Below are 14,733 nucleotides of genomic sequence, written 5' to 3'. Positions count from 1 at the left end.
TAGTAATAAAAATGGTATTTCTATTTTTACAGCTACATATTTTGTTATTTTCTTTAGTTATTTTTAGTTCAATAACAATTTATATTACACTTACCTCTTTCATATAACTGTATTAATTATGTACAGTATGTAGTACAGGGGAACATTTGCTAAAAAGTGGAGATTTAGATTCCTGGTTGTGAATATTGTTACTACTTGATAAAATTAAAACTTTGAATACTCAAATACTCCTTTAAAAATTGTTACAAAATCTTAAAGTAATAATCATATAATTCTTTTTGAAAATGGTACTGCTTTCATGTTTTACTCAAATTTATTACATGTTTTACCTTATTTCAATGTAGTTAAGTAAGTCGTATTTAGAAAATGTTATACTCTTTACTAGTGATTCCGAATAATTTTATTCCTATTACAAAATTTTGGTCTAATTCTTAATTTGTTTAAGATTGTTGTGTATTTGTTATTAAGAAATAAAAGTGTAGCCCGATTCTACAAAAGTGGTATCATCACTTTTATAAGGGATGAGCTATTAATATTAAAAAAATATTCTGTTATTGAAACAAACATTTGGTCTTTTACTGCTGATCAGTTCTCCGCAAGCAGATCTTTCAGACTTGCAGCAATGGATGAAAATAAATATAGAAAATACTAATTGTGAATTGTTAGCTGTCTATGTTTGTTCATACAGAAAGCAGGACAATAACATGTTGTAGCGATCAGTAATTTGCATACTAATCATCATTGTCTGCAAATAGATTTATTTGAAGATTCGGTAGATTCAAGATTCAGCTTCAACACAGTCAAGATCATAACTTTCCAAGTATATTTTAAACACTTATTTTGATTTTATTAATTGTTTTGTTATAAAATACTTTCAAATGTTGAAATGAGAATTGAGTTGTTGAAAAAGCCAGGGTTATCGAGAATCATCGAATCATCAACACCGTTAAGAATTGAAGTATCGGAATAAAACCAATCCCTGATTAATATGATACTTTTTACCTATACCTGAAACAAACTGCCATAATTAATGTGTGGCTAATGGTGGTCTTTGTACAGGCTAGCATATCGGATTGGAACATGCCTAATAACACTGAGCTCAAGGATTATGGGCGCTTGCTTAAAGACGGCGAACTACGAATCAGAGCTCATAATGATCAGAAAGTCAAAGTCAGGTGAGTTTGGAAGTAATAATTTTACTCTCTAATCAGGAGTAAATGACCATGAAACATTCATAAACAAAATTCATTGATTTACTTTATATCAATATGACATAATTACTTTCCATTACTCATTTGAAATTGAAGAGGTGTCAAAAAAATTGTTTATTTGTTTAACTTTGGTTACAATGTCATTTTTATAATTTGTAAGTTATTATTTTAAAATATAGGTTTCATGGTTACTTCATAAGTAACAGAATTTTCATTACCAACAGTATATGTTTTGTATTTTTTAATAATAACATTTTTGTTAAGTTTTTTAGGCCTTATTATATTTGGTACAAAAATATAAGATAGTTAAAAAACATATGTTTTTTGGACAACGTATTGTGAACAAAATGTATGTTTCAGATTTGTTTATAATCACCTTAACTTACTTATGAGATGGAATTTAAACATAAATTTACAAAGTTTTAGGTAAAAAATTATTTTGCAAATAAAATTTGAAAATAAGTTATTTACTTTTTCTTCAGCTTATTCTGAAACCATTATTTAAAATTATGTTACATTTAATGCATTGTCTGTTTATGTGTATTGTGTGCTTCAAAAAAAAGTATGTATATTTACAAACATTTTGATATCAGAATAACAATTTGGGTTTATTGCTATACACACAAAGTTACTTATTGGATGGATTTCAGATTTTATATATATATATATATATATATATATATATATATCTGAAATGTATATACTGTATATATATGTTATATATAATATGTATATGTGTATAAAGTTTATATATATATATATATATGTATTTTTTAAATTATTAATTTAATTTACGGTAATTTTATTTAATTTACCAAAATCATTGGTAAAAATATATTTGAAATAAAATTTTAAAAATATTAGGGTTTCCAATTTATTTTACATGTTGAAGTTTACAAGAAAATGTGAAGCCACAACCAAAATTTAAAAAATATTCTTAAGTGTTGCCATCAAGTTGCAGAGGCTGAAATAAGTATTATTTCAATGGGTTAAATTGCATTTAAAAATAAAATGTTACATGTTTAGAAAATAGTTTAAAATTACAAGCCATACTACACCAATGTTTTATTATTTATTACGGTGTTCTGTTTAAGTTTTTGATTTCCTATAAGTAGTCAACTTATTGCTCCTACTTATTTTGAGAAAATTTAAGTTAATTTTAAAAATCCAAATATACAAGGGCTACTCAGAAAGTAAGGAACGTTTTGGAATTTTAAAAACACCAGGTACAAGAAAAACATTTTATTTTATATGGCACAGATTTTGCACAAAATTTGTGGCAGCCTAGCTTCTGCGGAAAAACTAAACAATTAAGTCAGTGAAACTTGTGGGAAACTTGCAGAAAGCTGAGTTATTGTGAAACTATAGTTTTCACAAATCTTTTCGTCAACTTTGGCAACCAGATCGTCAAGTGTACTAGTACTGACAGAACGTTCAGTTATTAAATTGTTCCTATCACAGTTCCCGATGAATTTCTATTGGTTTTAAGTTTTTTGCCAACAAAAAACGAATCATAGACTGCACTTCACAACTGGTGGGATTTTCGATTGGAGCACACATTTCAAATTTTAATTGTAAAAAACACTGCATAGTTGTTCCTGTTGTCACAGCTGGATGCTGACTGAGGTGCTGAGTACGAGCACACCAATTTATATGCGATTTGCGCGCCCCTAGCGGTGTCAGGTGGAAATGTTCCTTACTTTCTGAATAGCCCTCATAGATAGGTCTTTTTGTAAAATACTGGCTAGTATTATTTGCTTTGTAATTTTATGTTTTTGTGTGGTACTATAACAATTTGTTTTTCAGATATGTGTTTATCTTCGATCAAGTGATGCTGATGTGTAAAGCTCAACGGGTGAGTACAATATTGCAATAGAATTTCAATTAATGAAGCATCTATGAACACAGACAGTTGTAAAAATCAAAATGTTATATTACTACTTAAATCTCCCTTGTAATGTGTGTGATATTGGAATGAAAAGAAATATTTTTAAAATATTGTAAGACTATAATGATAATAGTAAGACACTGAGATTACAAACGAAATTTTTAAGCTAGGGCATTTATTTGTACAAAAAACACAATCCTTTTTATAACATAGTTATTTTTATATTTCATATACATTTCTTTGTTTTTCTACATAGTTGCCTTGTTTATTTAGACACTTGTCGTAACTAAGTTTTATATTCATCTTCAAAGAAATATGTCGCCTGTTCAGACAGCTAGGAGTTCACAGCCGTTTTTACTTCTTCATCACCATTGAAGTGTTTCCTGCCACATTTTGACTAAAATGCCATTCCACTCTTTATTGTAATGAATGAAAAAGGTCGAGAAATTGTCCAAACCCAATATTTTTCTTTTTAACATTAAGTCTTGATAGAAGGTGATTCCCAACCTTACACATTCTGAGTATCCTCTTATATCAGAAGACCCTTTTAGGACTAAGAGCAATGAGTTTCCTCAGCGTCTTGTCTTAAGTGAATAAAACTTATAAAATCATGTAACTCACAAAGAAATGAGTATTATGAAGATATTTATTAATTAATTTCTTTACTGCCATTTAAACATTGTATGACAAGTGTCAAATATAACAATAAATGTTTTTCCTTCGCTAACATTATTCTTAACATGAACATAAAACAAATTAGTGGAGACTGAAACAACAAAAGAAACAAAATTACATTTTCCTCATTGTCATCACTCAGGCAAGGAAAGCATTAGAATCTATGTACATGTTCACAGAGAAAAGCACTTTTGATATTGAATAGTTTTTTAGAGAGCTGAATTTTTTGACGTTTGAATCCCTTGATGTGGTCAGAAAGTTGATTAAATCTACTTTACCCCCACCTGCAAAGATTTCACAAGCTCTAAATAAAGAAACCAAAGTGGTCATTGGTTTACAACTCCTCTTGTTCTGGTTTACAAGATATACTCACTCTACCATAGATGAGTCGAAGACTTCTAAGTGCTAGTAATCAATTAGATGATGTCTACAGGGAGACCAGTACAGCTACAAGGAGTCTTTGCTGCTCTGTGAGTACAAAGTAGAGGATGTGAGCAACAGGCGTACTTTGCAACGGGATTCTCGCTGGAACTATCAGTGGTACCTGGTGCGAAAGAGTGAGCGCACAGCCTACACTATGTACGCTCGCACAGAGGATCTTAAGCGCAAGTGGATCAAAGCCATTCAGGACGCTCTGTAAGTTAAATCCAAAATATTCTCCTAATGTATTTTGTATGTCAGAACATTTCTTAAGTCAAGTTAAACTTGACACTTTTAACTTACCTAGCTACTCTGTTGCTTCAGGTTACTGTCACTCTGTAAAGAGAGATGGATTTGTTTGTATTTTAACACATTCGAGTCTACGCTCGAGCCAGACGCAAGCGCCATTGTTTAAACCCCCGGCCGGCGCTCGAGCGTGACTCGAGCACAGCTTTGCCGATTGATATACGGAGTTGCTCGAGTGATATTCGAGTGCCGTCTGCTGCATTAGAAAGCCAGCGTTAATGGTCAGTTCAGAACAATTCCGCTAGGCGCTACTACGTCATACCCGCTTGAGGCTTTTGTTTATCCACTGACGTGGCCTGGCGCGTCGTCGTCAGTCTGTCTACGACAACAATAATTTTTTTAGCATTTGAAATTTTTTTGGCAATTAAAATAATTATTTGTAAATATGTATATAGTAAATGCCTTTAAAAAAATTGAAATTACTTGTTTTATTTATTCAAAAGTTAGTTTTCAAGTAACACAAGACATGCGGGAGTTTTTATTTTTCTTCAAAAAATGTAAGTTTTGAAATTTTTTTTAAAATTAATTACATTTTATAGGAATACAGTTTTACATATCATTTTAAAGAGGAAAGATAGAACTTTCAAGAAAATATAATATCTTATACATAATATTTAACATTTTTCTAAAAACTGAATGTGAAAACCAATTAATTTATGCAGACCGGGTTACAAAAACAGCAAATAGCGAGCCAGACTCCAATGTGTTAATAAAAGATGTATGCAATTTTTGTCCGATTGACCTATCTGAGTTCTCAGTTGTCAAGGTGTATGTGAGCTATCTGCTGTGGAGTGTGACGTATATTCTGTTATCTTTATTTATCTCTATAGACCTCCTATTCAGTGCTCTCAAAAACTAGAAGATTTTTTTTGTCAATCCAAAATTGCCTGGAAGCGTTTGTCAATCTAAATAGTTATGTTGTTCTTTCTGGAGACTTCAATTGATTTTTTAACAGTTAATTGTTCATCTACAGTATGTATTGATCTGATGAACTCATTTGGCTTAGCAAGCACAATAAGCAGCTTTACTATAGAATTTAATGGATCTAGTTCTATTATAGATAACATTTTTAGTAATCAATCAATCAATCAACATTTTTTATTGCCATAAAATAAAGATCATTGACAAAGTCTCATTACAGCTTTCATTATGAATTTTCATAATGAAAAATTTCAATATTTCAATATTCAGGAAAATCAGTTTTCACCTTACAGGAATTTCAGATCATCGTGCGCAACTTGAAGATTTAACATCCCTTCATCACTTAACAAACATTATTGTAAAATCTACAGACAAGCGACATTACACTTTACAAGATTTTTAGGTTCTGAGGAGATTTCTAGAAAATGAGGAATGGTATGAATTGTTTGCAGCTTTAGGTATTGATGGTATGTGTGACTCCTTTCTTGCCACCATTTCATTTTATCTTGATTGTGCATTTCTGAACAAAAGATCAAAATTGGGCTCATATGGTCTTAAGATGAAGATCCCTTTCGATGAAAGTCTAAAGAAATTACATACTTCTCTACTCACTGTCCAAACATCTAGAATCTTCTCATCCTTTGAAAGTGTGTGTGTTTTTGCTATTTATTAATGACATTTATCAAAGTGTCAATGACTAACTTATTTTTGTTTGCCCTTGTCATCTCTATTAGCTATCAAGCCCAGCTCTAGGTCCATACTTTTATCCAAGGTAGCTCTTTGATACAGTGGCTTAGTGAGAATTCTTTGTTTGTAAATAGTACTAAAACAAATCTTCTTGATTTTGGTTTAAGAAAGTTTTTTATAAGTTCAAATATTATTATAGGTGGTTTCCAACCAATGTATTAATACCAAAATAACTTGTAAAGCTCATGTATCTATCATTAAATCAGAATGCAATGTACATAAAAGGAAATAAGTAAGGGGGAAAATAGGCTAATTTTTTGTCTGAGTAATTGGGCTGGATTGTTAAACAAAAATTTTGAATTTTTTGATACAAATCTGAATTTTTTATTCTATCCAAATCTGATCAAAATGTGTTAATTTTCAATCTTTTCTATCGTGATTAAAAAAAAAATTTAATGAGAGGCAGGTTGTCAACATCAATTCTATTTCTCAAACATTTTTCAGTAAAATTGAATTATCATTACGTAGGCCTAACTGATTCTTAACGGTTATAACAGAGTAATATACAAGAGCTGTCCAGAAAGTAACAGACGTTTGCCCTTTGAGGGGTTGGGGGTTATAATCGCTATCTTGGGTACGCATCCTGCGTGCTCCTCCTAATTTGCTCTCTGTGCATGTTAAAATGTGCATTGCAATAGGAATCTCTTTTCCAGGAACTGTACCAATTCCTACATCCGCAGACCATTTCTTTAGAAATTAAATTATTTATTTTACCTATATTTTGACATCAATAATTAAATTCTAAAATATTTGTGTATATATTTTCTTCCATGAATATTTAGTTAATAAATTTTAAATTGCCTATGTAGCAAATGCAAATGTATGCAGGTGGCAGACTTCTACAGAGACGGTATTGAAAAATATGCTATGGTACGAAGTTCCTTAATTTGAATGGAAGTTATATACAAAAATACTTTAATTTTCATGTACTTAGTCAAGCCATGCTTAATGCATGACAACTTCAAACTATCACAGACTTAATGAAGTGCAACTTAGACTCTCCACTTAATTCTTGAGTCACCACGTCACTGTTTCTATCCTAAGATGAGTAATGAATACATGATACTGCCCAACTCAGATGGAATATTAGCTACACAAATAAAACTGCAAACCAACTTAGTAAAAAATAATTTGATGAAACACGAATAATTTTAGCACTTATATAAGCAGCAGTTTCAACACAACTGTGTTCCAGTATGGAGAACTGTAAATTATTGTGTCTTGATACTCTTTAAATAATAATAATTGATCGCAATAAACATAAATAAATCAACCTATCATCACCTTGTGGACAAAATGGTCACAGTTTGAACAAATATACTAATAAAATACTATGTAGTTCCTTTAGAAAAATAACCTATAATAATAAAGGTTCACTTTTATTTTAGAAAGAAAATTAAAAAAAATATGTTTACAATTGAAAATATTCCTTCCAGCTTAGTTGTAAGAAAGGTAGATTCCACCTATGGCTGTTATCTCAAAATTTCATACTGGTAGCTCAAAAAGTATAATGTAAATACACTCTTAGCCATCTTAACTGTTTAGAAACTCTATAATCTTGAAACCTCACAAAATAAAAATTGTTATAAGCGTATAAACTTGTTTATAAAAACATACACTTGGTTTAGTTGCTTAAAATCAGAAATTATGCTTGTAAACATTTTATATATAATGACTCAGTATTATTATATATTTTTTTAAATTGTCTTTTTATAGTTGTAAAAGGCCTTTATGTCAAAACCAAAAACCAATGCAAATACAAACAGTGTTGTAAAATATCTGGGCATTTTAAAGCTTTTTTTTCATTTTGCCCATAGATACATAATAACTGAGGTAAATTTATTTTGTTTCTAGGGACAACATTGAGCCTGCTGGATGTCGGAACACAGATCACAAGTTTGTAATGTATACTTTTGAAAAACCCTCCACGTGTAGTCATTGTAGCAAATTTCTCAAAGGAAGAATATTTCAGGTAATTATATTTTAGAAAACTAATACATATAAATGTAATGTATGAATGTTTATATTGTTTAAAATAAAATTCCTTGATATGAACAATTAAACAATTTACAAATAAACCTTTACAGAATAGAAATAATTTCACATTATTTTGTCTGATAGTTTATATACGTAAAAGTAAGTTACGATGTGATTATGACTGATGACAGGGCTATCGGTGTGACCGCTGTTTTATTGGTGTGCACAAGGCGTGTATCCCTTACTCTGGTCGGTGTGGAGCCAAACAACCACCAGAACTACCACCCCGGCCACCCCTTGTCACCACCCCCACCGATGTTCCTAGTCAGGTTTGTAATACTGTATCTAGTCTCATAGATATGTCATACAATATATCAATCCTTTAACCACTTAGTTTATTTAATACTAGCTGTTCCCCGCGGCTTCGCACGCTTTGTGTAAGCTTTGCTCGTGTATGAGCACTTCTGGTTCAAGTGAATTATATTGTCAATGCCGATGTAGAGTTTACCTTGTTGACACTATCAAGAAAATCTGCCAAAAGCCTATGTTTATAGCCATTGTACACGTACATGTACTTAATAATAAAGTGGTCTAACATTCAAGCTATAAGGCCAAACAGAAATTCATTTGAAAGACAAATATCCATAAAAACTTAGCGCCTTCACATAGTGTGTGGTTATTATACACAACTATCTCGTAATTGTAGTTTAAAATGTGCAGGCACTTTGATAACTTATATATTTAGCAGTGCCTCCTGGTGGTAGATTACATCAATGGGCATAGCATATAAACCTTCTACGTGGAAAAATACATATACATACAAATTTTCATAATGATTGGTAAAATAGTTTCTGAGTCTATAAAGGACAAACACACAAACATTCATTTTTATATATATAGATTATCTTAAGAAAAAAAAAAACAATATTCATTTGTTCTTTATTCTCTCAATGTTTTTTGATAACTTTATGTTTTCTTTGCCAACTGTCACTTGACCTGTACTACACCGTTTATTTTCTTAAAAAGCTGTGAGAGGATAAAAAAAATTATAAAATCAACCACTCCATTATCTATGATTTTTAAATCTATTACTATTAATCTTAAGTCTTAAATCATGTTGTACATATCTTGTTTAAAATGAAAAAAGAGAAAGTTAATTTTAATTCTGAAAAGGGATTGTAGTTTTTTTTTTCAAAAATATGAATAAAGCAATTTCAGCAAAACTAACGTCATAATACAAAAGAGTTTTAATATCATCATTGGGCTGACCTTGAAGTTGCAACTCTGCGCATGCGCAGGTGCCATCTTGATACTCTGATTCTCTGCTTGGTAGATGTGGTCCTATGTGGCCGCCAAGAAGCCATGACTTAACTCCTTTGGACTTGCCTTTTGGGGTTTTATCAAAAACATACACAACAAAGCTACAAAGATCTGGGACCTGCAACACTTTAGTGAACGAATCACACTTGTGGTTGTGACTGTGACTCTTGACATGGTCGAGCAGACCTGGATGGAGGTCAATTATGACTTAGATATTTGTTATGCCACAGAGGATAACAAACATAATAATTAAAACCTATTAAAGTATATAAAAAAACTTTAAGATTTTCTACCTTTCAGTGCAAAAAATTAACTTTATTACAGCTTTACTTATTAATCTTCAAAATTGGGTTGACCTTTTTTGATTATATGAAAACCAGCTAGAATCCCTTTAAAGAATTTGATCAGAAACATTTCATAAACATAAAATAACCTGACAAAATATTGAGATTAAATTTAAAATCAATATAACAAAAAAATGTTGTAATCTAAAATTTAGATTAAAAGTTCCAGATTATAAAATATTATAATCTAAAATTGGAAATAAGGAAAAAGGCTTGGTATTCTATTGGATACTACCCCTTTTGATTCTTTTTTTATTTATTTTTGTTAGGTAAAACCACCAAAGCACACTTCATCTTAATTGTTAAGTTTCAGTAAATTACCATATAATTAAAAAAGTAATTTTGTATGGAAATCTTGTATAGATTTTTATAAGTTACTAACTGTTTTCTGTGACCTTGAACTCTTTTCGTAAGCTTTGCCTGTGTAAGAGCACTTCTGGTTCAAGTGAATTATATTTTCAACACCGATGTAGAGTTTGCCTTGATGTCATGATCAAGAAAATATGTCAAAAGTATATTTTACATGTACATGTACTTTATTATAAAGTGGTTTAACACTCAAGCCTTAAGTTCAACCAGAAATTTATTTGAAAGACAAATATTCATCATAACTTAGAGCCTTCAAATAGTGTTTGGCTGTTTAATATAGGTAACTGTCTCTTAATTGCAGTTTATAATGTGCAAGCGCTTTGAAAACTTTTACCGCCTGGTGTTGATTTACATCAATAGGCATAGCGGAAAAATAAATATACTGTACATACAAATTTTCATAATGATTGGTCACATATTTAACGATTCTATAAAGGACATATAGATAATCATTTGGTTATACAGGGTGATTCAAAACTAAACGGCAATCTCTCGGGAGCTTATTCTATAGCTAAAAAACAAGTAAAAAAGTTCATATAACCATATGCCCGGAAACGCTTCGTTAGCGAGTTACGCCTAGCGAAAGATTTCGCCCGGATTTCAGAACCCTTGGTGAAGTCAGGCCGTATAAAAATGGTAAAGGTAGTTACAAAGATACAAATACGATTGTTTTTTATATCTGACAAATTTATTAAAATTCGTCCCAGAGCTGTAAATGCAATACTTTCAGAGATATCTTACGTAAAACACAAGAATTGGTGCAAAGAAATAACACATTTTTGTGTTTAACGTAAGATTACTTCCATAAATGTTAAATAAAGGTCATTTTTTTCTTAAACAGATTTGTAGAACATTTAATTCTGAAAAGATTCATGTGAATTACTTAGGAAAAAAATTAATAATAGGTATTGAAATTTAGCTTTATTTAAAAATTAAACAGACGCACAAAAATGCATATTCTTATATATATATTATTTAAAGTCCAACAATAATAACACACAAGATTTTATTTGATATTTAAAGATTAAATTTTTGTTTTAAGATTTATTTGCATTTGATTTCCATATAAGGAAAAGATATATAAGCTCCTTTCTTTGCTGTACCTTGAAATGTGTAGTAAATATTCTGATTTTTTGTATGTGCTTTTACTTTATGTACAGGCTTATTTTCCGACAACAAAACATAAGAAATGCTAAGACCACAGAAATATATTTTCCGTGTTAATACTAAGTTGTTTCATATAGTATCAAAGCTGCTGGATGGTGGGAAGTACAAAGAATAAATAAAGCAAGCTGTCTGATACACAGGACCACAGTAATTTGTGCGAGTATAATTAACATGGGAACAGTGTGAGAGGCATGTAATGGTGTCTTAGACACCAGATCTAATATTGTCAATCTGTAAATGAAAATTAATTTGGTCTACATCAATTGATCCAGTGTTTGTTCTGCTAACAGAAAATTTGTTTTCATGGCAAGCTAAATAAGTAACGCAAGTAATGAAGTGAATACACAACCCCATTTATAAATGTAGCTTTATTGCTTGGAGGGTTTTTTTTTTTTTTTTTTTTAATGAAAATGATTACAATTCAATTTGGGCAAGAAATATTTGTCAATCCAATAACAATTTCTTTACAAACATATAGAGAGGATGGAGTAATTATTTTAGTATGATTTCACTATGTCTCAGGTTGACAGAATTATCTCTGACACATTTGACTATTTTACTTAATATTTAACCCTTTCCGGGCCAGGCGGCAATATATTGCTGCCATAGATCGCGTCTGAAAAGTGCCAAGCGGCAATAGTCTCCTTGATATTCGTCGTTTTCTTAAATAAATACGACGTCAAATGATTAAAGTTTTATGTTTTTTTATTTCCTGGTATATTTGTAGATAATTAATATGAATATCATTTTTATTTTGGAGGTCTATGCATTTTTATTTCGTAATTGTCACGTGACATTATCAGCTGACTCGATCTTTTGTTGTTAATTCTTTATGCTTTAGTGTAATCGTATTATTATAGTAATAGTATTGAAACTGTTTATGGATTCTACAATCATCTGTTTACCGGTACATCCATAATGTGAATATTTATTTTAAGTTCCTTGCAATGTAAGAGTCAGTTGCTTTAACACTTATAAAATGTTGTGAAGTACAATTATGCGTATTTATACAAAATTTATACAATAGCTTCCCATGGTAAAATTATTTTTCCTTTTTTAGTTAATTAAAAAAAAAAAATCTTTTTATGTAATCTATAAAAAAATTATTTTTTAAAATTTTAAATTATATAAAACTGCATTTATATATTTTTCTGTTGATAGTATATATCTATACAAGTAATTTGGTGCAACCTTTAGGACATTCTCTAATTTTTATGAAAAATTATAAATTTTAATCTAAGAGACTGCAAAATCGCCAATTTTAGCCTGGCACTTTTGACTAGTCACAAGTAACAAGTAACTTTTGCAGTCTTTTTCTGCACAATTCATAAAAAATTTTAAGAATGGTTTAAGTATAGTGTATTATACATCATCTTTCTTGGAAAGAATCACAGAATATGATTATATAAGAACAAAAATCTTTAAAAAAATTTTCTTTTTGCAACAGCCTGAGAAAGGGGAAAAAATATTCAAAAAAATATTTTTTTAAATATAAAAGTATCCACATGTTATTGTTATATTACCTCTACAACAATTTCATAATAGGCAAATTATAGCAAATTTAGTCATGAACACATAAATATACAGGGTTATAGGGTTCTGTGAATATATTCATAATGTTACATCATAATATATTCACAACAACGCACTGAACAATCGCGCGAGCCGCGTCCCACCCGAAATAACAGCTGGTATAAACTACGTACACTAGCATCTGGTACAGACCAAGAGGTATGCAAAGACCACTAAATGTAAAGAACAATTCACAGGCATTAGTTATATGTAATTTAGATCAATATTACGCGAATAATAGCGCGGGTCGAATTAATTTGATCGGCAAGTGCCCGCCGTCGTATTTTAACGTTCAGAGAAAGGTGCCGTCGACTTAAAACAAGTCGGCCGACGCTTGGAGGGTTAATAAAACTTTTGTTGAATATCGTTGACTCTCATATCTTCTTGCAAACACTTGATAGTAAAAACTTATTGAAGTCTATTAAGCAAATAAATAGTGTTCAACTAAAAGGCATATTGAGAGTTACTTTGCCAGATTCTGATATCAAGTTATAACCAATTGTTTGTTAACCCTTCCCACGCCATAGGCGGATATATTATAATGGTAGACTTTCACCGAAATGCCAAATACAGTTATATCTGGTATTATAGATAATGTCTCTTGGAGAGGTTTTTATTTCACAAAAGGTCTACGAAATGCCCGGTGCACGCTCTGTGCTTATCGCGGTTGCCAAGGAAGTATAACTAAAACAATTTTTTGGAATAAGGTGTGCTATCCTAGTTAATTGTGTTCAGAAGCAATTATTTTTGTTAACATAAAAATATTCTCTCAATTGGGTTTTACATAATATTATGCAATGTTATATATATCCAACGTAATATATCAGTTCACATTTTCCATCAACCACAAATTATGGCTATAGTGATAGTATTTTCCGTAAACCAGAAATGTAGCTTGTGTCATACTTCCTTTTGTGATATGTTATCATTCTGTGGCATGCCACACGATCCACCCAAGATTACTTCTGTATTCAGATAGACCAAACTCGTTTGTCCATTGCAGATGTTGCAACTTATCGTGATCTACTAAAAAAATTTTATTTTATTGTAATTAACTGGTGTAGTGCTAATTTGGTGAGTGTCTTAGCTTTATAGTTTACATGTATATAACGTTGTTTGTTAATCATGAGTAATTAGTGAAATTGAATTAAGTAAAACTGATTACAGCCTGTTCAACCTGTACCTCCAATGCCAGCGGACTGGGGACGAACGTGGACCGACCACCAGGTGCTGGCGGAGTACCTTTGGTAAGCTATTGCTCTTGTTTATGTAAATAACGTCTGAAAAGTATTTTAAAATTGAATTTTCTTACCTTAATTGAATTTTAAAATGTCAAGTATTTTTTCCATGTATTTCTAATACTTTGTTATCATAAGTTTTATCTCAGGATGGTTCAATCGGTTTTCGTTTTGGATAATTTCACTAGGTTCTTAAATAAATGTTTTCATAGTCCTTAAAAATAGCTTACCTTTTCTGAAAAAAATAATTAAATTGTTTTCACACTACAAGGAATTTGTGGCATGGTAATTGGGGCAATCTTGATATCAGACCCACAGTAACACAGCGTAAGATTTAAGGATATGAATATTTTATCTTACGTTATGTGTAAAATTAGTGAAGGGAGTGTTATTTTGTATGTATTACAAATTTCACTTTATCATTTTGCAGTATACTTTAGTTGAGTGAAAAACACAAGTTTCTTAAATTAAATTTCATCAATAAACTGTCATTGTCTTGAGTCATGACACTAATAATTAATTAGTAATAATTGTTTAATAATTAGTAAACATGCCATTCCCTGAAATCGTAATTCATA

At 30.6% G+C, this 14,733-nt stretch overlaps 1 protein-coding gene across 3 annotated transcripts in view; it reads left to right on the top strand.

The window, feature by feature from the left end:
- Nucleotides 1-14,733, top strand: part of LOC124360149 (protein vav) — a 44,042-nt gene that overhangs the window by 25,401 nt on the left and 3,908 nt on the right. For all 3 annotated transcript variants that reach the window (XM_046813505.1, XM_046813506.1, XM_046813507.1), the window contains exons 9-14: nucleotides 1,060-1,175; nucleotides 3,018-3,066; nucleotides 4,208-4,410; nucleotides 8,023-8,140; nucleotides 8,337-8,474; nucleotides 14,085-14,164. In XM_046813505.1, the coding sequence (XP_046669461.1) occupies nucleotides 1,060-1,175; nucleotides 3,018-3,066; nucleotides 4,208-4,410; nucleotides 8,023-8,140; nucleotides 8,337-8,474; nucleotides 14,085-14,164 (704 nt within the window). The remainder of the gene's footprint in view (nucleotides 1-1,059; nucleotides 1,176-3,017; nucleotides 3,067-4,207; nucleotides 4,411-8,022; nucleotides 8,141-8,336; nucleotides 8,475-14,084; nucleotides 14,165-14,733) is intronic.

This window comes from Homalodisca vitripennis, chromosome 4 (genome assembly GCF_021130785.1).
Source record: "Homalodisca vitripennis isolate AUS2020 chromosome 4, UT_GWSS_2.1, whole genome shotgun sequence".
Lineage (NCBI taxonomy): Eukaryota > Metazoa > Arthropoda > Insecta > Hemiptera > Cicadellidae > Homalodisca > Homalodisca vitripennis.
The sequence above is the reverse complement of the archived record's forward strand: the minus strand, read 5'-3'. Positions and strand labels throughout refer to the sequence as shown.